The sequence below is a fragment of the Oncorhynchus mykiss genome, chromosome 18 (assembly GCF_057628025.1).
Source record: "Oncorhynchus mykiss isolate SJ-2025 chromosome 18, ASM5762802v1, whole genome shotgun sequence".
In the NCBI taxonomy this organism is placed as follows: Eukaryota; Metazoa; Chordata; class Actinopteri; order Salmoniformes; family Salmonidae; genus Oncorhynchus; species Oncorhynchus mykiss.
The window spans coordinates 33,648,880-33,673,639 of NC_143039.1; the positions used below are offsets into that span (position 1 = coordinate 33,648,880).

General features: G+C 47.1%; 1 protein-coding gene across 2 annotated transcripts in view; it reads right to left on the reverse strand.

The window, feature by feature from the left end:
* si:ch211-246m6.5 (von Willebrand factor D and EGF domain-containing protein) overlaps window positions 1-24,760 on the reverse strand; it is a 53,555-nt gene that overhangs the window by 14,957 nt on the left and 13,838 nt on the right. The window contains exons 10-23 of one of the 2 annotated variants that reach the window (XM_036952427.2): window positions 24,426-24,573; window positions 20,891-21,031; window positions 19,641-19,843; window positions 18,906-19,365; window positions 18,499-18,777; window positions 17,989-18,244; window positions 16,792-16,928; window positions 15,873-16,037; window positions 14,994-15,098; window positions 13,764-13,878; window positions 11,861-12,126; window positions 7,480-7,699; window positions 4,918-5,055; window positions 2,275-2,532 (exon numbers count right to left, since the gene is read on the reverse strand). In XM_036952427.2, coding sequence (XP_036808322.2) covers window positions 2,275-2,532; window positions 4,918-5,055; window positions 7,480-7,699; window positions 11,861-12,126; window positions 13,764-13,878; window positions 14,994-15,098; window positions 15,873-16,037; window positions 16,792-16,928; window positions 17,989-18,244; window positions 18,499-18,777; window positions 18,906-19,365; window positions 19,641-19,843; window positions 20,891-21,031; window positions 24,426-24,573 — 2,891 coding nt within the window. The remainder of the gene's footprint in view (window positions 1-2,274; window positions 2,533-4,917; window positions 5,056-7,479; window positions 7,700-11,860; window positions 12,127-13,763; window positions 13,879-14,993; window positions 15,099-15,872; window positions 16,038-16,791; window positions 16,929-17,988; window positions 18,245-18,498; window positions 18,778-18,905; window positions 19,366-19,640; window positions 19,844-20,890; window positions 21,032-24,425; window positions 24,574-24,760) is intronic. The other variant, XM_036952428.2, reaches the window with a different exon arrangement.

Genomic DNA, 24,760 nt, shown 5'->3' on the forward strand with positions numbered 1-24,760 from the left:
ATGGTTCAAAAATAAACATATCCAGGTGTTAGAATGGCCAAGTCAAAGTCCAGACCTGAATCCAATCGAGAATCTGTGGAAAGAACTGAAAACTGCTGTTCACAAATGCTCTCCATCCAACCTCACTGAGCTCGAGCTGTTTTGCATGGAGGAATGGGAAAAAATGTCAGTCTCTCGATGTGCAAAACTGATAGAGACATACCCCAAGCGACTTACAGCTGTAATCGCAGCAAAAGGTGGCACTACAAAGTATTAACTTAAGGGGGCTGAATAATTTTGCACGCCCAATTTTTCAGTTTTTGATTTGTTAAAAAAGTTTGAAATATCCAATAAATGTCGTTCCACTTCATGATTGTGTCCCACTTGTTGTTGATTCTTCACAAAAAAATACAGTTTTATATCTTTATGTTTGAAGCCTGAAATGTGGCAAAAGGTCGCAAAGTTCAAGGGGGCCGAATACTTTCGCAAGGCACTGTATTTATCCAATGAATTCCCTTCCCCCTAGCCTTCACATGAACAGCGATGTTCACCATTTGTTTATGCTCAGTGGGATGCTGTAATCAGCTGTCAATGCCTCTGCATCGGCCACACCATGCTGTCTTCGTTTGCACATTTCATGATTAGTCATAATTCAAATCAGTGCAGCCACAAAGATGTAAACAGCTCACAAATACCACTGACGTACAGTTGCCTACTGGGGTGATATATTCAACACTGCCTGACAGATTTTATGTGGCAGAACTCGCAGTTAAATCCAAAGCTGCTACAGTTGCTAATTGCTCAAATGTCTTTGATTAAAATGCAAAGTCTGGGAAGACCAATTATATAAAGGTACTTTATAACTGAAATTAGGACTGTGGAGAAACTCTTAGTTGGCACTTTGTGTTTTGATGGCAGGAGGCTCATTACGGTGCTTCAGGATGAAAGTCTCGGAGTAATTGATTGATACGCGATCAAGGTCAGAAACCCCTTGGAGTGAGCGAGAGAGATGTGTGTGTGTGTGAGACCCCGACTGTGTCCCCTGTCTTCACCTCCAGACCTTGCCCTCACCCCCAATCCAGCTGCATCATCTTCCCTCTACCCATAGGCCTTCACTCCCCTCCTGGGCTCCCCTCTCACCCCCACCCACAAAGAAGAGTGATGAAAATGCCAATCGCACTATTCATCTTAAACAAAGCTATGTACTTCAGAACTGAAACTGCTGGTATCATTGGCACTTTTAGATGGATTCTGTCAAGTTTGACCCATAACTTCGTCCTTGTCCTTTGTTTCGCACCTTGCACAGGCACCACATCAAACCACCACATCGTCAAAAGTGTATTATGGCTCGACTCTGCTGTGTTACGTTGGTTTTGCACGTTTCTCAGCATATCTCTATTCTGTGACGGATCTATGGAAGAGAGCAGACTGAGACCGAATGACTGTCATTGCAGTGCGGTTAGAAGCTTTGAAACGTGACACTGGCAACCCTTCTCTTTTTCCCCATTTGCGTGCCGCACAGCGATTCTTCTCCCTCTCAGGCTAATAAAGCGTTCCATCTTCACGGTGACAAAATAGGAAAAAGAATGGACCATCTGTCTTTTATTAGGAAGTGATTTATCAGCGTTATGACTCCACATATTAAGGCTTATCGCCTGTGAATTGTGTCTCATTTTTTGACTAGGGCAGCAGAATCCACTCAGACAATGGGTGGTTTTATCGGAACGACGGGGTCGACAGGAGATGACATATTTCGCTGTGTGCCTTTCAATCCCATCTCCAGCCCTTTAGTGTGATGATGATGACAGGCAATTTTGCAAGGCCGCTAACTGGGCTGGCTATAGCTGCCAATGCCAATGAGGTACTCAGTCGCGGAGTAATGTGACACCCCTGATGAACTATTATATGAGCCCAGGTGTTAAACAGCCTTTTGTAGGCGATCTGAAGAGTATCAGCCAGGGGCTTTTGGGAAATAGAGGGGTATGGTAGTAGGTGCCAGACGCACCGGTTTGTGTCAAGAACTGCAATGCTGCTGGATTGTTCACGCTCAACAGTTTCCCATGCGTGTCAAGAATGGTCCACCAACCCAAAAAAAACTTCCAGACAACTTGACAAATGTCGGAAGAATTGGAGTCGACATTGGCCAGCATCCCTGTGGAACGCTTTCGGCACCTTGTAGAGTCCATGTCCCAACGAATTGAGACTGTTCTGTGGGCAAAAGGGGAGGGGGGGGGGGGGGGTGTAACTCAATATTAGGAAGGTGTTCCTAATGTTTGGTGTACTCAGGGTACTTGCCAGTTTTTTGTCCATTCTCCGACGGTGTATGTACAGCTGGGGCCTTGACAGGTGCCGTGTTGGTCTCAGGAACTCCAGGCATGTTGGTTTGTGGGAGTCCAGGCTGATTGGTCGGTGGGATTCCAGGTCGGCCAGTGTCCATCCTGGGTGGATTGTGTTGTTCTGGTCTGTTGTTGGGTGAGGACTTAGAGGTGGTGGTGGTGGTAGGGACAGTGGTGGGTCCAATACTGGGGACAATGGGGATTGACCGTACAGCTGCTGTTGTGTTAGAGACAGATGTGGACACATGGAGAGAGTAAGAGGTGGACTTCGTAACACCTCAGCGCTTTTATGATGCTGGGAGAGAGATAGATAGAGGACACTTCAGGTTCAGAGCCAAATGTTTGTCTTATGCTGTCACACAACCAATACTGTTTTTATTAAAAACATTCCATAGAAACTTCTCACACTCTATTCAAGAATGTTGGTCCACATGTTCATCTCACGCCTACACCGCTAGAAATCACAGCTCCACAATAGATCTGCGAGCAGCAGATTTGTGTAAAAAAATATGTTTTTAAAAAAGAAAGAAAAGCAGAGCAGGAGGAGAGAGAGAGAGAGAGACTGTGTGATTGATGATGGCAGAGTGGAGCGATGGCAAGTGAAATAAACCTGGCAGTGTAACTCCTGTCGAGGCAGCATGGCACTATAATAAACAAAGCAGAGGACCACTCAGTCGAAACTCATCGCTCAGAGGGAGAAAAAGATCAAGGAGAGAGAAAGACTAAGATGCTTGGGAAATAAAAGAGGGATGTTGGTGGAAACATGGCATGGCTTTTCGGTAGCAAAATGGTAACTAAGTGTATGTGTGTATGTGTGTGTGTGTGTGTGTGTGTGTGTGTGCGTACGTGTGTGTCGGCACTCCTGCAGAATTTAAGTGGTTTACACTGGACTACAGAAACAAACGTCTGCTGAATGAAAATTGGATTTCCCTCTAGGTGCGTATGTGTGTCTTATGGATGGTTCCCCAGCTTCGCCCCTGCTCCCCCTAGCCCTGTTCCCCTCGCCCCTGCTCCCCTAGCCCTGTTGCCCTCGCCCCTGCTCCCCCTAGCCCTGTTCCCCTCGCCCCTGCTCCCCTTAGCCCTGTACCCCTCGCCCCTGCTCCCCTTAGCCCTGTACCCCTCGCCCTGTTCCCCTTAGCCCTGTACCCCTCGCCCTGTTCCCCTTAGCCCAGAAACCCCTCGCCCTGTTCCCCTTAGCCCAGAAACCCCTCGTCCTGTTCCCCTTAGCCCTGCTCCCCTCGCCCCTGCTCCCCCCGCCCCTGCTCCCCTTAGCCCTGTTCCCCTCGCCCCTGGTCCCCTTAGCCCTGTTCCCCTTGCCCTGTTCCCCTAGCCCTGTTCCCCTCGCCCCTGTTCCCCTAGCCCTGTTCCCCTCGCCCTGTTCCCCTAGCCCTGTTCCCCTAGCCCTGTTCCCCTAGCCCTGTTCCCCTAGCCCTGTTCCCCTAGCCCTGTTCCCCTCGCCCTGTTCCCCTCGCCCTGCGGCCAGGCGGTAGATCACTCTGTATTCAACTAGGCAATGCTCCTTCCATGCGCTCCCCCCTCACCGCACCTCACTTCTCCTCACCTCAGCTTTAGGCTCAGGCAGTACTGTTGATCACTCTGTATTCAACCAGGCCCCACACCTCCCCTCACCTTACATTACCTTGCCTCGCCTCAGCTCTGTGGCCCAGGCGGTAGATCACTCTCCATTCCACCAGGTCATGCTCCTCTTCCATCTCCCTGCTGCTAGCCAGGCCCCTTACCTAATCACTGCCTTCTGCCATGCTCCTTCCTCCCAGCCCTACTCTCTGCTCCCTCCTTTGTACCCTTCCAGGTTCCCACACTTCACCTCTAATGGCCTTTGTCAGTTAGCTGTCACACCTGAGGTGCTGCGGCAGAACTCTAAGCCTGGGGCCAGGTGTCAGGATACACTCTGCTCTGCTCTCCCTCAGGGAAGAAGTGCTTCACCAATTAACTCAGCTAAACCCCGACCCCCCCCCCCCCCGAAAAAAAATTAAGAAATGAAAACACACCAAAAAATAATTTATGGGGGGGAAGGGGAAGGGGGAGAGAAGGGGCAAGCCATCACCTGCCCTCTGGTTTCAATTGGACATGCATCCCTGTTAGTTATCATGTGAGCGGTTCATCACCTGCCCTCTGGTTTCCATTGGACATGCATCCCTGTTGGTTATCATGTGAGCGGTTCAAAGTGCAGTGGCAATTATTATTCCCATTATTGTTGTGTGAGTAATGTTATCCAGATATGGGAATTGTGGAATGCTGAGCTGGAATGTCGTATTGTTTCCGTTTGTCTTGTCAAAGATAACAGTGACGGTCTGGTCTTCCCACAGTTACCGGTGCATGCAGCTTTACGTTTCCACCCACTTCCATATTACAGGTGGGAGAAGGTTGCAAGTACCTCTGGAATGTCTTTGTAACATGTCTTATATTCATGTCAAATCAATCCCTTTTCCACATTGACAAACAAGGCCCACAGTCTGTTTCTATGGGAGTGAATTGGCTAACTGATACAGTAGTGTGGTAGCACTAGTGATTTGATTGGCCATGCCTACCTGTTGATGTAAAAAGTGTTGATAAATACATTTGATTGATTGACCATGCCTACTTGTGCAGGTGGTCCCATCTCTCAGCATGCCGTGGGGACAGCCTCCACACCTGTAGGAGCCGAAGCTGTTGAAGCACTGGACTCCAGGCAAGCAGGGGGTCCTCTCACACTCATTCACATCTTCCTGACAGGTAGCGCCTACACAGAGTCCCAGAGATGGACAGACATTATTACAACAGGCAACACAAAGCCAGACAGCCAAAGTCCATTACTACAACAGGTAGCCCTTATACCCACAAAGACAGAACGACAAGGTCTTAGCCAAGCTCACAGACAAAGAGACAAAAAGCCAAGGTCTGAGTTAAGCTCACAGACAGAGACATATAGCCAAGGAAGCCCAATACAACAAGATGGAGTTAATGTATTTTCAGCCGGTGATGTTCGGTCAGGGTAGGCACAATGAATGAAAGAAGAACTGTAATGAAAAATAAATAAACATACATTTTTATCAATAATAATTTTGTCGTCATTCACTTTTTTCTGCATGATGAAATCCATTTCTGAACAAGCACTTTCCAAACTTGCGGTGATCTGCTACAAAAGACACAAGTAGGCCAAACTCCAAACTCAAAGCAAGGCACTGACATGACTTGTGCGTGCATGTTTCTACCTCATACTGCCAGCTAACGGGCGCCAAAAGGCAGGCAGAGAGCTTCGCTACCTTTCAAGTGTCAATATGTCCCATTCATCTTCACTGCACTCCAATAATAAATACCCATAATGGCATAATGGCGTGAAAAGGAGTTATATGGGACAGGCAGGGGGACAGCCAGCTCCCGGCTGTGGACGTCACACGTCATCTGCCAGTTACGTTCGTTTTACAGCGAGATAAAGTAAGCTGATCGGGATGGCTAACATATTGCATCTGTTTTCAAAGTCGAATTTCCTAGCGAAACAGCGGGTGATAAGGGATGGACGACCAACACAGAAAACAACACAATAACTTCAATATGAGTGGCGTCAATGGAAAGACTGACTCTGTGGCTGCGCTGCTAACAGCCGACTCGACTACTTCCCCTGCCTGCTTCTTCCCCAGCGACAGCGTGTAGACAAGAGCCGGTTACGGCGACTTGAACAACTTGCACATAGCACTCAACAAGCATGAGAAATCTAAGTCTCATATCCAAAGCCAGGTAGTTCTTCAAACATTTGGCAATGAATGAACAACGGATGTGTTCAGGGTGCACAAAAAGAGAACCGGGAGATTTCGAAAGACCTACTTAAACAATGCTGCGTCACGCAATCTCGGGAGGAGTGGGCATTCCGTGCCAACGATGAGAGCGCCAGCTCATCAAACAGGCCCAGGGGCCCCTATGTGGAACTATTAAACAGTTAGCAACCCATTTAGAGACCGCCAAATTGTTCGCTCTTTACTCATAGCCTAAGATGGAATTTTCTACGTACAGAACAAAGTCATGGATATTGGTATCTGCTTTACCAGTATCAGAATCACATCGAAAGCACCGGAAGGGCAACGACAAAACTTTGATCGTTTCTATGAGCTGTTCAAGCAGAGATGCAATGAACTGGGCCTGGCGGTATGCGAAAACTCATAGTAAACAGTCGATCAGAGTAGAGAGGGGGCTAATCTACTATAACATAATGGACAATATCAATGTTCAGACGAGAGCTAGTCTAACCTACGGGATACAAACCCAGTTCCCCCACGGGTGCCACCAACGTCTTAAGACCATTGCCATCATCAGACCGACTTTTAAAACCGAGGGCCAACTGGGACGAGGGTTACAGTTCAGTCACTGATGACTTAACCCAGAAGTACAGACGGATGGACTTCGTTTACACGTGCAAGTGTTTATTTACAGTAGTGCCGTCCACTATTACATTGCATGTCTATTGTGTGAGGACAGAATATCTCTCTCAATCGGTAGTGCGGACTACAATGTTGCGTTTGCAGCGCTGTCACAAGTAGGCCTTTTCGCTGGCATTTGAGTTGCTGTCCGTGGTGCTGAAAGTCGCCTGTTTGTGCAGGGCAGTAGTTGAGAGGGGTACTACCTATTAGGGCCTGTGAGGGCGTGTGTCCAAGGGTTAAGCCGCCTACCTGATGCTGTTTGATGGATGGTTGTGGTTGTTTAATGGTTATCTTTGTGATCGGGTCATACCGATAAACACCGTAGCAATATTCTGCTTTATGAGTGAGTGAGTGAGTGACGGGGACCAGGGGGGGCCTCAATAGAAAGTGCCTGCACGCCGTCAGATCTCAACGCACGTCAGTGTTTTCAGCTCTTAGCTACTCCCGACGCCCACTTCACCTCACCCCTGACCTTTCAACACTTACTAGTTACACACACAGCCTAGAGGGAGTGATCAGGATGCTTGGAACTAGCCTGCCACTGTTTGTTAACCCACGGCAGCACAAATCTGTGTTTTCACCAGGGGTTATGAATACATCGCAAACACCACTGAGACTCTGGTCTCTTTGTTGCTGCTAGTGGTGAACGGGGAGGGGGAAAATATATCAGATCTCTAACAGTGTCAATACACAGTTCTGGGTTTCTCTGCCTTTGTGTGTGTGCACCTGCGTGTGTGTTCCTGTAGCCTTACCTCTCAGTCCTGCAGGGCATTCACAGAGGAAGCCATCAACGGTATCAACACACACCCCGGCACCGCATGGAGCCGAAAGACACGCGTCAAAGTCCTCCTGACACAGGACCCCTCCTATCCCCTGGGGACACGCACACAGGTATTCTCCGCTGCCCGCCGGGAAGGCCACGTTGGTCACGCACGTCCCGCCGTTCAAACACCCACAAGGTTTCACAGCCACCTGAAGAGAAGAGGCAGACGGGCGGATAGACGGAAGGACAGACAAACAGCTGTTGCACTACATAGCTTTCAACATAGCCAATTAAATGGCATCATCCTCAGCCTGTTATAGGAACAGAATAGCTTCATATGGTCTGCTTAATCACAGCGTATGGCTATTTTCACTTTCCCTAGATCCTCAACTCTTCTCACTGCTAATAAAGAGATGAATACCCACTCTGACTCTACAATACCCTCAGACAGGAAACCACCATCTGCTTCCAGCTCTCTTATGATCACGGAAAGAGATCCTCGTTATACCATTATACCATGATTATTATCAGCAAGCCAGACCTGGGCTCACAGGGTAAGGTGCAGATACTGTAGTTGTCTCACAGCTTTGGGGTAAACGGTTTTATAACCACACGCCCAACTATGGGCATGAACCTGGGAATGACAAAACCCTGGGTTGTCAACTTGTTGTCACACGCATCCCATGGGAACCAGTGTCCTCTCCAGTCCTCTCCAGCTCTAAACAGACGGACACCACGTCAACAGAGGATTTGCACGTACGGAGCTATGTACTTCCGGCGCCGACAGAGATGGCCGCCTCGCTTCGCGTTCCTAGGAAACTATGCAGTTTTTTGTTTTTTTACGTGTTATTTCTTACATTGGTACCCCAGGTCATCTTGGGTTTCATTACATACAGTCGAGAAGAACTACTGAATATAAGAGCAGCGTCAACTCACCATCAGTACGACCAAGAATATGACTTTCCCGAAGCGGATCCTGTGCTCTGCTTTTCACCCAGGACAACGGAATGGATCCCAGCCGGCGACCCAAAAAAACTACTTCGTAAAAGGGGGAAACGGAGCGGTCTTCTGGTCAGACTCCGGAGACGGGCACATCGTGCACCACTCCCTAGCATTCTTCTCGCCAATGTCCAGTCTCTTGACAACAAGGTTGATGAAATCCGAACAAGGGTAGCATTCCAGAGGGACATCAGAGACTGTAACGTTCTTTGCTTCACGGAAACATGGCTCACTGGAGAGATGCTATCGGAGTCGGTGCAGCCAGCTGGTTTCTCCACGCATCGCGCAGACAGAAACAAACATCTTTCTGGTAAGAAGAGGGGCGGGGGCGTATGCTTCATGGTTAACGTGACGTGGTGTGATCATAACAACATACATGTACTCAAGTCCTTCTGTTCACCTGATTTAGAATTCCTCACAATCAAATGTCGACCGCATTATCTACCAAGGGAATTCTCTACGATTATAATCACAGCCGTATATATTCCCCCCCAAGCAGACACAGATGGCTCTGAACAAACTTTATTTGACTCTGTGCAAACTGGAATCCATTTATCCGGAGGCTGCATTCATTGTAGCTGGGGATTTTAACAAGGCTAATCTGAAAACAAGACTCCCTAAATTTTATCAGCATATCGATTGCGCAACCAGGGCTGGAAAAACCTTGGATCACTGCTATTCTAACTTCTGCGACGCATATAAGGCCCTGCCCCGCCCTCCTTTCGGAAAAGCTGACCACGACTCCATTTTGTTGATCCCTGCCTACAGACAGAAACTAAAACAAGAAGCTCCCGCGCTGAGGTCTGTTCAACGCTGGTCCGACCAATCTGACTCCACACTCCAAGACTGCTTCCATCACGTGGACTGGGATATGTTTCGTATTGCGTCAGACAACAACATTGACGAATACGCTGATTCGGTGAGCGAGTTCATTAGAACGTGCGTTGAAGATGTCGTTCCCATAGCAACAATTAAAACATTCCCAAACCAGAAACCGTGGATTGATGGCAGCATTCGCGTGACACTGAAAGCTCAAACTGCTTTTAATCAGGGCAAGGTGACCGGAAACATGACCGAATACAGTGTAACTATTCCCTCCGCAAGGCAATCAAACAAGCTAAGCGTCAGTATAGAGACAAAGTAGAATCTCAATTCAACGGCTCAGACACAAGAGGTATGTGGCAGGGTCTACAGTCAATCACGGATTACAAAAAGAAAACCGGCCCCGTCACGGACCAGGATGTCTTGCTCCCAGGCAGACTAAATAACTTTTTTGCCCGCTTTGAGGACAATACAGTGCCACTGACACGGCCCGCAACTAAAACATGCGGACTCTCCTTCACTGCAGCCGACGTGAGGAAAACATTTAAACGTGTCAACCCTCGCAAGGCTGCAGGCCCAGACGGCATCCCCAGCCGCGCCCTCAGAGCATGCGCAGACCAGCTGGCTGGTGTGTTTACGGACATATTCAATCAATCCCTATCCCAGTCTGTTGTTCCCACATGCTTCAAGAGGGCCACCATTGTTCCTGTTCCCAAGAAAGTTAAGGTAACTGAGCTAAACGACTACCACCCCGTAGCACTCACTTCCGTCATCATGAAGTGCTTTGAGAGACTAGTCAAGGACCATATCACCTCCACCCTACCCGACACCCTAGACCCACTCCAATTTGCTTACCGCCCAAATAGGTCCACAGACGATGCAATCTCAACCACACTGCCCTAACCCATCTGGACAAGAGGAATACCTATGTGAGAATGCTGTTCATCGACTACAGCTCGGCATTTAACACCATAGTGCCCTCCAAGCTCGTCATCAAGCTCGAGACCCTGGGTCTCGACCCCGCCCTGTGCAACTGGGTACTGGACTTCCTGACGGGCCGCCCCCAGGTGGTGAGGGTAGGCAACAACCTTTCCACCCCGCTGATCCTCAACACTGGGGCCCCACAAGGGTGCGTTCTGAGCCCTCTCCTGTACTCCCTGTTCACCCATGACTGCGTGGCCATGCACGCCTCCAACTCAATCATCAAGTTTGCAGACGACACAACAGTGGTAGGCTTGATTACCAACAACGACGAGACGGCCTACAGGGAGGAGGTGAGGGCCCTCGGAGTGTGGTGTCAGGAAAATAACCTCACACTCAACATCAACAAAACTAAGGAGATGATTGTGGACTTCAGGAAACAGCAGAGGGAACACCCCCCTATCCACATCGATGGAACAGTAGTGGAGAGGGTAGTAAGTTTTAAGTTCCTCGGCGTACACATCACAGACAAACTGAATTGGTCCACCCACACAGACAGCATCGTGAAGAAAACGAGGCTGAAGAAATTTGGTTTGTCACCAAAAGCACTCACAAACTTCTACAGATGCACAATCGAGAGCATCCTGTCGGGCTGTATCACCGCCTGGTACGGCAACTGCTCCGCCCACAACCGTAAGGCTCTCCAGAGGGTAGTGAGGTCTGCACAACGCATCACCGGGGGCAAACTACCTGCCCTCCAGGACACCTACACCACCCGATGTCACAGGAAGGCCATATAGATCATCAAGGACAACAACCACCCGAGCCACTGCCTGTTCACCCCGCTATCATCCAGAAGGCGAGGTCAGTACAGGTGCATCAAAGCTGGGACCGAGAGACTGAAAAACAGCTTCTATCTCAAGGCCATCAGACTGTTAAACAGCCACCACTAACATTGAGTGGCTGCTGCCAACACACTGATTCAACTCCAGCCACTTTAATAATAGGAATTGATGGGAAATTATGTAAAATATATCACTAGCCACTTTAAACAATGCTACCTAATATAATGTTTACATACCCTACATTATTCATCTCATATGTATATGTATATACTGTACTCTATATCATCTACTACATCTTTATGTAATACATGTATCACTAGCCAATTTAACTATGCCACTTTGTTTACATACTCATCTCATATGTATATACTGCACTCAATACCATCTACTGCATCTTGCCTATGCCGCTCTGTACCATCACTCATTCATATATCTTTATGTACATATTCTTTATCCCCTTACACTTGTGTCTATAAGGTAGTAGTTTTGGAATTGTTAGCTAGATTACTTGTTGATTATTACTGCATTGTCGGAACTAGAAGCACAAGCATTTCGCTACACTCGCATTAACATCTGCTAACCATGTGTATGTGACAAATAAAATTTGATTTGATTTGATTTGATGTTGTGGAGAGAAACACATCGTGATGAATGCATGTGTTGACTGAGGTCTGTTTTCAGGCTTTGGGGGCTAAACGGTAGTGCACCACCCACCAAGAGAGGAAGGGAATGAGGGAGGTAGGAATAAACTGTTTACAAGTCACTCCCTCCCCCTTTTCTCACCTCGACGGTGTAGCTGCTCTGGGCATTGCACTCGTCGGACAGCGTGAACTCGAAGCTCTGCCGAGACTTCCCCTGTGTCTCCACTGGATGGACTTTCCAGATGAGGAGGCCGGCGGGGGAGAGGCTGGCGTCGGGAGGGCCCTGCTCCAGGAGGAAGAGGAGCGCCGAGCCCTCGGGGTCCGCCGCCGTGAACTGGAACACAAAGTTCTCCCCCGCGAAGGTGCTGAGGCCCCCCTGAGGCTGGTGCAGGTTGGGGGGCTGGTTGACTGGGTGTAGGGGGGAGAGGGAGAGAGAGAGAGACAGAGAGAAAGATAGAGGTACAGACAAAAGATACAACAGTCAAAAGTATTCTCTTTTTATCCACTGTGGTTGACAGACGGTATTCATTATTGTACTCCAGCTGTTTGAGAGGGTAGTTCCGAGCACACAGGGAAATTGAGGGGGAACTGGTGTATTGTAGTCTACTACAGAGAGCATCACTGACACTGTGAAGCCCCAAAGGGCTGTCACAACATGTTAGTGTCAGGGGTGGGATGGAGGGATGGAGGAAGGGAGGGAAGGAGAAAGGGAGAGAGAGAGGGAGAGAGAGAGGGTTGGGGATGGCGGGAGGGAGAGGAGAGGAAGAGGGAGGGGGTGAAGGGTGGGAGAGAGAAGGAGGGGTACAGTCTCTCTACAGGGACACAGAGACATGTGAAGACAGGCACCTCTATTGCAGAGTGCATGTAGACAGGTCCTGACAGGTAAAGAAACAGAGCCCCTGCAGATTGGCTGCTCTCCTTTGATCTAACACTGGGACAGAGACTGATGACACAGCTAATGGGACCAGGCATCTTCCTCAGAGCTAAAGACCTAATGACATAGACAGTAACACAGGGACAGGCTGCTTCAGAAACACACAGCCCCTGAGAAGAGAGAAAGGCAGGGCCTGTTCGAGGCCTACTAAGAGACTATTTTCTCATTTGTGTGTGTGTTCCTGTGCGCGCGTGTGTGTGTGTGTGTGCCTGTGCATGGGTGTGTTTGCAAGTATAATCCAACAATATAACCTTCAAAGGGAAATCTGTTCAAAGCCCATAAATGAAACTTCCTGACCTACAACTCAACTAAAAGAGAATCATGTCATCTGAGTCATAAAAGTCATAAAACTCCAAAGTTCTCCACTCCATCAAATGTACCCTGTGCCAATCATGATCAATCTTGTCTGACTGTCTATTATTAATCCCTATTAGACGGTGTTAATGAAGTGAACCATGCAGCGCAAAGATATAGGAAGCATCTGTAGCCCTGGGCGGGTGGGTGTGTTGCAAGCCGGCAGGCAGACTGTAAATATACCTGAGGAGGGGTAGAAAGAGGGGGAGGAAGAGAGAGAGAGAGAGAGAGAGAGAGAGAGTGAAGGAAGGAGAGAAAAAGGAGAGAGAAGAAAGGAGAGAAAATGGAGAAAGAGATAGAGATTGTCTCTCCTCTCTATACCAGTGTGACAGCCCCCCTCCAAGTGAAAATGAATGACCGTGGCAAGAGCACCGCTATCTATCGTTTCCTTCTCTCATTCCTCAAGACGGTCACCTACCACTTTAGTCTTTGCCGAGAATTTGAATTGCATTTCTTTGATCCTTCGCGTCCTCTCTCCTCGCCTCCTTCTCAAAACCCATTGGATGAGGGGGAGGGAGATCTGACCTTCTCATCGAATGGTTTTTGAAAAGAAGGAGAGAGGACGCAAGGAATCAAGGATATGCAATTGATATTCTCCGATTGACAACATGTTGATCCTTTTTCAAACCTTACATGCCGATCACGGTCACCATAGCTGTTTGCAGTCTGTTGTGTCAGTGTGTAGTTTGAGAGTTTTTCAAGCATATTTTGTTCCACAATATTCAGCAGTCATTTCCATTTGACGGATTTGATTTACCTTCATTTACGGACCATGTGAATTTGGATGTGTTTGGATTACAGAGGAGGCAGGGGCTGGCAGGATTGGAGTCTCCTTTAGCAAAACACATTCCATCTATATTGCATGTCCTCTCCTGACAGAGAAAGAGAGAAAGGTGAGAGAGAGAGAGACAAGTGAAAAAGAGAGAGAGAGAAAGGTGAGAGAGAGAAAGGTGAGAGAGAGAGAGAAAGGTGAGAGAGAGAGAAAGGTGAGAGAGAGAGAAAGGTGAGAGAGAGAGAAAGGTGAGAGAGAGAGAAAGGTGAGAGAGAGAAAGGTGAGCGAAAGACAGACAGACAGACAGACAGACAGGAAGGAAGGAAGAAAGGAAGAAAGACATTCACTGTTACTACATTTACTGAGATGATAAATAGGAATAAAAAGGTTCAAGGAAGAGTGTGTGACAGAGATGAACTTGTACAAATTTATGAAGCAACAATTTTTTGATAAAGTGTCATGCAATATGATCTTCTCAATGTTTAGCACTAGGACATGTCTGAGCCTCCCTCTGGAGACCATAGAAGAAAATCACAGCAGGAAATGAACAGAAAACAAACACTAACAAATCCATCTCTTCCAAATGTAACTCAATTTGATTAAAACATAATTGGCAGGAGCAGCTACAGTAGTCCCCTGTGTGTGTGTGTGTGTGTGTGTGTGTGTGTGTGTGTGTGTGTGTGTGTGTGTGTGTGTGTGTGTGTGTGTGTGTGTGTGTGTGTGTGTGCGTGCGTGCGTGCGTGTGTGTGTGTGTGCGTGCGTGCGTGCGTACTGTATGGTGTGCAGGGAGGACATTCATAACATCTGTGGTGTAGAACAAACATCCTTGGACGTAGGGAGCTCTGAAAGTGATGTTGTGAGTGTCTGTTTTAGTCATCCTAGAGACAACCGGTATTCCAGAGCCTGGTTTCCACTGTACAGTAAACCCAAGAGTAAAGATGTACAACAACACTTCACTAAACATGTTGCACAGCATGTTCAACAACAGCTACCCTGCAGACATTACGAGACAGCCTGGTTTTCACTTCTTCTCGTTATACGAATATCTTATCTTACGCCTTTCTCAGTGGTGAAGAGTTGTCCTAATACTGCATGGTTCTTGAGGAGATACACTGCGACTTTTAAGGGGAAATATGAATGTGTGTGTGTGTGCGTATGTGTGTGTGTGGTCGTGCATGCATGTGTGCGCGGGTTTGTGTGGTGTATAGTAGTTACCTTTAACTTACAGAGTCCGGAGTGGGTTGGTTCACACACCTGGCACACACCATCGTAGATTGTTAGCAACTTAGGCTCACTGTACTGAGAGCCGTCATTGGTCACCTGAGACAGGAAGGAACAACACTGTAACCAACCAATACACAACACACTCTAGTGCAAACCAGTTTCAGACATTCATATCAATTAGGAGGGCTTCCGTGTCTTGAGCTTGGTATGGATGGTCAAACGGTTTGGTGGTTTAGCTAAGTAAATCATTTAATATGATTTCAGAAGGTTGAAGCTCATATACTGTGAAAAAAACAAAACAAAACAAAACAAAACAATTTGATTTAGGATTTGAAATTCATGCTTATGCCCACTTAGACATTTTCACAGCATCCAATACAAATGTACCTCACACTCCTATGGGATGGGTGACTCAAGCTCCCCTAAACCTTGTAGATTAATGGCAGAGCCAGGGCTAAAGTAGGTAATATTGGGCTCATCTTCTAAGCCCACTTACCCAGGCTCACATAATCCACTTCAGCAGACAGACCTGACTTTGGGCTAACCTTGGGGGTGAGGAGAGAGGCCCCACGGCTCTGTCTCCTACATTGAGATTTATGCTAATGTCTTCTAATACGGCAGTAAACAAACAGCGATCCCAAACCACTCAGGGACATGCTGGAACATGATATATAGGCTATAGAACAGTCAAGGAGAAGGTCAGGAATAGGGCAAAGCGGAAGACTTCAAGTTGACTTTAAAAAAAAAAGTGAGCCATAATCACAGTTTCTTGCAAGGAAACGAGGTGACTTTCCATGTGCTTTAGTAAAATGAATGACGCAACGAATGAACTTTATTGATATAACTATATAATACTGTAAATAACTTTACCTTGACTTCCCAGCGAGCATAGGGTTTGTCATCCACCATAAAGTCTACAGAGTTGATAGTCATCATGCTGTTCAGTGAGGGGACAGAACAGTCTAAAGCCTTGGAGCTCAGGAAGGTAGCTCTGGTCCTCTGCTTCTCTCGCGGAACCCGCTCACCATTCAGGTACTAGAGGAGATAGATCGATAGATCACCATCAGAGCATGTGAATATTGTGTGTCTAATGTGTAATTACACCGTTGATCATGGCTGAACCCCAGTCCTGCAGAGCAGTAGTTTGTTAAGACCTACACAATATCACAGCTTAATTGTGAAATAGACACAAATGACTTATTCGAAATTCATGACAGGCACACGGAAAAGTTTTTGCCCCAAAAAAAAAAGACTATTGCACAATTTTCATCACAAAAATGGTAAAGTTATCTGTGATCAGATTTGAACACACAACCTTTGGGTTGCAAGACGTTCACCGTTACATGCCAACCCATCCTCCCTGACCAACCTCCCTCCTATCATTTCTGTCTGTCTTTCTGGCACTCTATACAAAACCGTAAACTGCACACACAAAAATATACAGTCCAATAAGCAATTTATGTCTATTTCACAATAATCTGTGATACTGGGTTGGTTAGACACACCCATTCTCCCACCACCGTCTGCCTATTCACATAGCTGACATTGGAGTCCTGTCCAGTCTGAGGGATGATTATAAGGCCTACTGAAATGAGCCCCCCTCCTGTGATAGAAAAAGGGAATCTAGAGCACCATAGTTTTTCTGAACTCTTTCAATGAAAAAATACTGGTTTGGAGAGATTTCAGCATCCTGTCTGCTTTTTCTGTGTTCCCCACTCTGTTTAATGCAGCAATACTTTGGGGTATGTCCTTGTATGACCGTGACGATTGTCTGAGGTATTTCTCTCACCATCAGTCGTGTGAGGTGGCAGCCCAGGTTGGGAGAGTCGATGAAGCCGAGGCCAAAGACCCGGACGCTGCGACAGTCGAACGCTCTGATGTCACACAGACCACTGTTCTCCAGGTCTGTCAACTCCACGGGCTGACCTGAGGAGAGAGGAGAAAGGGATGAGAGGGGAGAAGAGAAGAGAGATAGATCATCAGAGTTGAGGAAAGACGGAGTGGAATATGTGTAAGTGAGGAAGCGCCAAAACAGAAAGACTCAATATGCAAGTCTAGTGCAATACAAGCCCACTCGCTGACAAACCAAAATGGAAGATTCACCAATTCAAGGGCACTCATGTATACATTACGTATGATGTGACAAAATGGCACATTGTCCATGACAACACAGTTAGTAAATTCGCAGAGACCGTCACAATAAATACATCACCAGCCAGACACAAAGTCATAGAATTGGGAGGTCATGTTCAAGTACATTGTCATGAAGCAACACACTGTTTTATAATACCTGCCAGAATGAGTTTAACAAAGAGTCCCTTTGACTCTGTCTGCATCAAGTACAGTACTAGTATGTCTGCCTCCTTTGATTCTAGTTTGATTCTACTTTCTACAGAAAACAATGTCATAAGTGATATTAAACTCTTGAAGTCGATGGCATTTGCTTGAATAAGAATGACAACAAACAATCAACACAAAAGAGGAGACAATTCCCCTTCAATGTCCCCTCCTCCCCCTGTGCTCTGGCCCAGGGGGAGACTTGATGCTCGCCTGTGATCAGTTGAGCTATTAGCTGGATTTATTGGCGCGCCCTGCCAAATTCCCCTAGGACCCTGATCCCAGATCAGCTACTATAAATCACACAACACACAGAGAGAGGTCACGGATGGATGCCCGGACCGCTACCTGGTGATAAACAGCATCCTACTTTTTCCCATCTCTCAATCAGGATCTATGTTCACAAAGCATACCAGAATAGGAGTACTGATCTCGGGTCAGTTTTGTCTTTTACATTACAATTATATGGACCTTAGTGGATGTGAATTAGGATTACTCACTGTATCCAACATTAAAAATAACTTGAGACTGCAGTAGTCTAATGTGGCAAACAAAATGACCAATAAGCTGGTGAAATCCAATTTTAAGATAAGATGTTTTGATTAAAAATTATGCCCAATCTCTGAGCAGTTTGCAAGTGAATACTCACTGATAGCCAGGCTGCAGTCGTAGAAGCTGTGACCAGGATAGCATTGACAACCCCACTCAGTGCACTGCCCGTTCCCGTTGCAGAAGTTGGGGCAGCGCAGTGCGGTGAGTACCGTCCCAATGATCCCCTCAACCCCCTCCATCCCAGCCCTGGACTCCCCCAGCTCCAGGACCCTCTGGGTCCGGTTCTCCAATAGCCTCCTCTCACACTCGTTCTCCAGGTAGTGCACCAGAGCCTCCTCCCAGGCCAAGTCATCCTACAACATCAAGTTCAGTAAGTTCAAGTTGAACTGCACTCACATTGCAGTCAATGGAAACTGAAATCCATGAGCATACTGTACAATTGGCTTAACAAAAGGGCAGACAAGACCTACACTAACAAGTTACAAAATCAACAACGGTAGTGTCCAAAATGACACAAGATTTCCTCGCCCTTATGGGCTCTGGTCAAAAGTAGTGAACTATATAGGGAATAGAGCGTCATTTCAGACACAGACACAAACAGAAATACCTTGAGCTGCAGATCCAGGATGCACAGGTCCACTGCCTCATCCAGCCTCCGGCCCAGCAGCCCTCTACACACTGTTCCCACCGTGGAGTTCCCCAGGGCTAGCTGGCACACCTCCAGGGCCTTGACCGACGTAAGCCCACTCGGGGTGGGCCACACAGGCTGGGCCACTGGTCGCTCTGCAGACAGGTGGTGGTCCTCAGGGAAGAAATAGGCTAAGCTCTCCAGGTCCGCTTGGCTCAGGGACTGAGAGGTGAAGATGGGCTGGAACTCGTACAGCGCCTAATAATGACAATAGTAATAAGAGCAATAATGACAATAACAACAACAAATGGCCATTCAAATAAACTCAAGGACACTATACAACAAGAAAAACCAAAATAGAAGAAAAAAATTCAAAGGATGAGCACCTGTCTCTTTGTCTTGGGCCTGTTGTCGTCTACGGCAACCAGGAAGTCTCTTCTGAGTTCCCTGTCAACCTCTCTCTCACTCTTATCACCGAGGTCCCCAAACCCACCATAGTCCACCATCTGGGAACTCGGCTGTTTGTGTATCTCCATAGGCAGAGCTGGGCCGTTCAGGATGGACACTCCCTGGTGGTCACTTTGTTCTGGCTCAGAGCTCCTAATGTACTGAGTGGTAGTGTCCACCCAGGGGAAGACAGAGGTGTAATCCACGTTGTCATGAGACTGGCACTGGGCCTGGTGCTGGGGTGACGAGGGGTTAAAGTTGTAGTGGCTATCGCCGGTGTGGCCCGTGGTGAAATGCAGAGACATGCTGTAGCCCTCCTGACACCGACAGAAAGGCCGTAGTTCCTCCACCTCCATTACAGGGGGCATGGTGTCAAATAAGCTCTCCCCCGCGGCTAGCCTGACACAAAGAAGAAACAGAGGGATATGGATCAGACAACGAGCTATCTCATCAGACTCTGAATTAGAGTAAGCCTTGGGGATAACACAGGATTTGATAAAGGATTTCTTTTCTCATGCCAGCTAAAATAGAAAAGGTAACCCAAGGTTATTACGGAACAACAATTCACTTACAAACTAAATGACAAAAAAGGAAAGGGGATGGGGGAATGTACACTGAACAGTTACCAGCCCAGGGGACCACTCTCAGATCTATATAGAATCATTAATAGTTACCTCCATTCCTCCACAAAGCGTTCTTGTTCAGTGCTCCCATAGGTGGTCCCATCAGGTCCATGGAAGTCGTTGTGACCGTTCCGGTCGAACGTCCCACAGAGTCCCGTTGTACTGCTGTAGTCCACACTGGGAGCTCTGATTGACAGGCTCATCCCCCAATCACTGATGTCCGCCCTTACAAAGGCCCCAGATGGAAAGATCAACTACAAAAGGAATAAGAAGGGACAAAAACGTCTGCTAAATGACATATTATATTATATATTATAAAAGTAAGAGTTAACCTTTATTACACCCAGAAGCTAATTCTAACAGAACTTAATGCAAACTGCATATTATAGAAAGAGTTCACTCATTGTTTTCTTGTGTGGATCAGTGTAGTACATAGCGGGACTCATCAAAACAACAACATCAAACTCCAAATCTTTCTATCCGGAGAACTAGTGTTGGACATTACATTACATCAATCGTACAGTGTTGCAGATTGCCCCGAGCAGATATGTGTTTTCCCATGACTTGTAAAAGTCGTTTCATTCAATATTGGGCTCATTGGGCTCACAAACTCACACATCCCCAAAACCTGTCTAGACAGTGAGGGAGGAAACAGCCCATAAAAGTGGTTTTAATGACTTTAGTAAAAAAACATGAGCTGACGCATACACAAAAATGCTTGTAGAGGTGCTGACTACCTGAGAAAAAAACTTTACAAAAAGAAAGAAAGTCGCCTCCTGGGTGGCTTAGGTCACTGCATCGCAGCGCCAGCTGTGCCACCAGAGACCCTGGGTTCGCACCCAGGCTCTGTCGCAGCCAGCCGCGACCGGGAAGTCCGTGGGGCGACGCAGAATTGGCCTAGCGTCGTCAGGGTTAGGGAGGGTTTGGCCGGTAGGGATATCCTTGTCTCATCTCGCACCAGCGACTCCTGTGGCGGGCCGGGCGCAGTGCGCGCTAACCAATGTCGCCAGGTGCACGGTGTTTCCTCTGACACATTGGTGCGGCTGGCTTCCGGGTTGGATGCGCGCTGTGTTAAGAAGCAGTGCGGCTTGGTTGGGTTGTGTTTCGGAGCTTTCGACCTTCGTCTCTCCCGAGCCCGTACGGGAGTTGTAGCAAAGAGACAAGATAGTAATGACTAACAATTGGATACCACGAAAAGGGGGGAGGGAGGGGGGGAGAAAAAAAAGCGATATATGCTCCCAACAACTGAATGGGTAAACCTACTTGGTAAAAGTAATCCCGTTAAATGAACCAATACCTACTGTAATTTTCTTCCCCTGGTGAGATTCATGGATCTTGATCCGATACTGACTGGAGACTCTGTTATATCCTCCCAGGTTCTTCAGAGAGAGCTGGGGCCTGGTCTCCTGAAGCTGACCATTACACATGTCCAGCATGACCACCTTAAGGACCACAAAACAAAATAAGTAATTGACTGTATTGTGTTATCCTTATAGTTTTCTACTGTATTTACAAGCTGTATATACACTGCTCAAAAAAATAAAGGGAACACTAAAATAACACATCCTAGATCTGAATGAATGATTCTTATTAAATACTTTTTCCTTTACAAAGTTGAATGTGCTGACAACAAAATCACACAAAAATTATCAATGGAAATCAAATTTATCAACCCATGGAGGTCTTTGATTTGGAGTCACACTCAAAATTAAAGTGGAAAACCACATTACAGGCTGATCCAACTTTGATGTAATGTCCTTAAAACAAGTCAAAATGAGGCTCAGTAGTGTGTGTGGTCTCCGCGTGCCTGTATGACCTCCCTACAACGCCTGGGCATGCTCCTGATGAGGTGGCGGATGGTCTCCTAAGGGATCTCCTCCCAGACCTGGACTAAAGCATGGACAGTCTGTGGTGCAATGTGGCGTTGGTGGATGGAGCGAGACATGATGTCCCAGATGTGCTCAATTGGATTCAGGTCTGGGGAACGGGCGGGCCAGTCCAGAGCATCAATGCCTTCCTCTTGCAGGAACTGCTGACACACTCCAGCCACATGAGGTCTAGCATTGTCTTCCATTAGGAGGAACCCAGGGCCAACCACACCAGCATATGGTCTCACAAGGGGTCTGAGGATCTCATCTCGGTACCTAATGGCAGTCAGGCTTCCTCTGGCTGTGCGCCCCCCAAAGAAATGCCACCCCATACCATGACTGACCCACCGCCAAACCGGTCATGCTGGAGGATGTTGCAGGCAGCAGAACGTTCTCCACGGCGCCTCCAGACTCTGTCACGTCTGTCACATGTGCTCTTCATCTGCGAAGATTAAGATTCACCAGTGGTGAATTTGCCAATCTAGGTGTTCTCTGGCAAATGCCAAACATCCTGCACGGTGTTGGGCTGTAAGCACAACCCCCACCTGTGGACGTCGGGCCCTCATACCACCCTCTTGGAGTCTGCTTCTGACCGTTTGAGCATACACATGCACATTTGTGGCCTGCTGGAGGTCATTTTGCAGGGCTCTGGCAGTGCTCCTCCTGCTCCTCCTTGCACAAAGGCGGAGGTAGCGGTCCTGCTGCTGGGTTGTTGCCCTCCTACAGCCTCCTCCACGTCTCCTGATGTACTGGCCTGTCTCCTGGTAGCGCCTCCATGCTCTGGACACTACGCTGACAGACACAGCAAACCTTGCCACAGCTCGCATTGATGTGCCATCCTGGATGAGCTACCACTAGAGTGAAAGCACCGCCAGTTCAAAAGTGACCTAAACATCAGCCAGGAAGCATAGGAACTGAGAAGTTGTCTGTGGTCACCACCTGCAGAACCACTCCTTTATTGGGGGTGTCTTGCTAATTGCCTATATTTTCCACCTGTTGTCTATTCCATTTGCACAACAGCATGTGAAATTTATTGTCAATCTGTGTAGCTTCCAAAGTGGACAGTTTGATTTCACAGAAGTGTGATTGACTTGGAGTTACATTGTGTTGTTTAAGTGTTCCCTTTATTTTTTGAGCAGTGTATATATACATTTCTTTAAGCATAAAAGCGGCAACATATTTTTAGCTTAAAAGCGCCAATTGTGGTCTCTTTTTTTTTTACCCCAAATTGGTAATGATTGCAAAGAGACACTGTCTGTCAGCAAGGACCGCTTTTTGTTTAAATTTAAATTTCTTTTTAAGTTTAAATTCCCCAAAATAAGCATATATAAAAAAAGTCATACATTTACATCTTTTAGCTCTAACTCTGGAATGCTATGGGCTATCAACTCAGTTAAATTTGCATATCAAAGATGAGACTCTCCAATTGGTATCGAGATATTGAATGAAAGCTCATTTATGTGTTTTTTTTTTATACTGGCTGCCAAACCCTCCCGGGGTCCAAATCTGGGGTGGCTCCATAGCAAATCAAATCAAATTGTATTAGTCACATGCGCCAAATACAAAGTAGACCTTACAGTGAAATGCTTACTTACGAGCCCCTAACGAACACTGCAGTTTTAAAAAATATGGATAAAAAAAAGATAAAAGTAAGACGTAATTAAAGAGCAGCAGTAAAAAAAATAACAATATATACAGGGGGGATGTCGGTACAGAGTCAATGTGCGGGGGCACCGGTTAGTTGAGGTAGTATGTACATGTACAGTAGGTAGAGTTAATTAAAGTGACTACGCATAGATGACAACAGAGATTGGCAGTGGTGTGGAGAGGGGAGGGGAGGGGGAGGGGGGAGGGGCAATGCAAATAGTCTGGGTAGCCATTGACTAGATGTTCAGGAGTCTTATGGCTTGGGGGTAGAAGCTGTTAAGAAGCCTTTTGGACCTAGACTTGGCGCTCCGGTACTGCTCGCCGTGTGGTAGCAGAGAGAACAGTCTATAACTAGAGTGGCTGGAGTCTTTGACACATTTTAGGGCCTTCCTCTGACACCCCCTAGTATAGAGGTCCTGGATGGCAGGAAGCTTGCAGTGATGCACTGGGCCATTCGCTCTACCCTCTGTAGTGCCTTGCGGTCAGAGCCTGAGCAGTTGCCATATAAGACAGTGATGCAACCATGCTCTCGATGGTGCAGCTGTAGAACCTTTTGAGGGTCTGAAGACCCATGCCAAATATTTTCTGTCTCCTGAGGGGGAATAGGTTTTGTCTTGCCCGCTTCACAGCTGTCATGATGTGCTTGGACCCTGTTAGTTTGTTGTTGATGTGGACACCAAGGAACGTGAAGCTCTCAACCTGCTCCACTGCAGCCCCGTCGATAAGAATGAGAAAATATATATATTTTCAGGATACATCTACCTCTGTGCCAAATTTGGTGCTTTTGTCACAAAGTTTCCTCTTGAGACATTTAAAGCTTAGCCACGCACCACTAGTATAGAAAAGAGTGATTTACGTTTAATCCCTCCATTTGACCTCCATTTGACGACTTCTAGGGTTAATTTTCAAATAAATTAAATTAATCTATGAATCATTCATTCAATCGGGGCGGCAGGGTGGTTAGAGCGTTGGACTAGTAACCGGAAGGTTGCAAGTTCAAACCCCCGAGCTGACAAGGTACAAATCTGTCGTTCTGCCCCTGAACAGGCAGTTAACCCACTATTCCTAGGCCGTCATTGAAAATAAGAATTTGTTCTTAACTGACTTGCCTAGTTAAATAAAGGTAAAAAAAAATCAATAAATGATTTCCTCAAAACATCTTGCCTGATCAATGTGTAAATGGGCGTGTTAAACTGTGGTGCTTTGTGTTTGATGTTGTAAATGTGTCTTTTGTATTCAACTTCTCGTGCTGCCGTTTTGGCCAGGTCTCTCTTGTAAAATTGTCAAATAATGGTAAAATATAACAATTGAATCAATCAACCTCGTTTCCCTCCCTGGCCGCCACTCCACAGTTGCAGGACACAGCGTAATGGCGGCTGCCACAGTCCCACTGACGAGCCTGGACCTCGAACGCTCGGTGGAGGCTCTTGTAGAGGAGGAAGGTACCCGTCTGTTGGTTCTCATAGCGTCTGGTGGGGAGAAACTGGTCTTAAAACAGGGGTGATAAATTGGACTGATATCATAGCTGTGATGTTCTTACTTGAAAATACCAAAACAACATATGTATTGTGCATCTTGCTCGTGAAAATGCCTGTGGCAATTTGTTAGAATTGAACATGTGCTTCAAATAAGTTCAACTTAAAGTTATTTTACTGG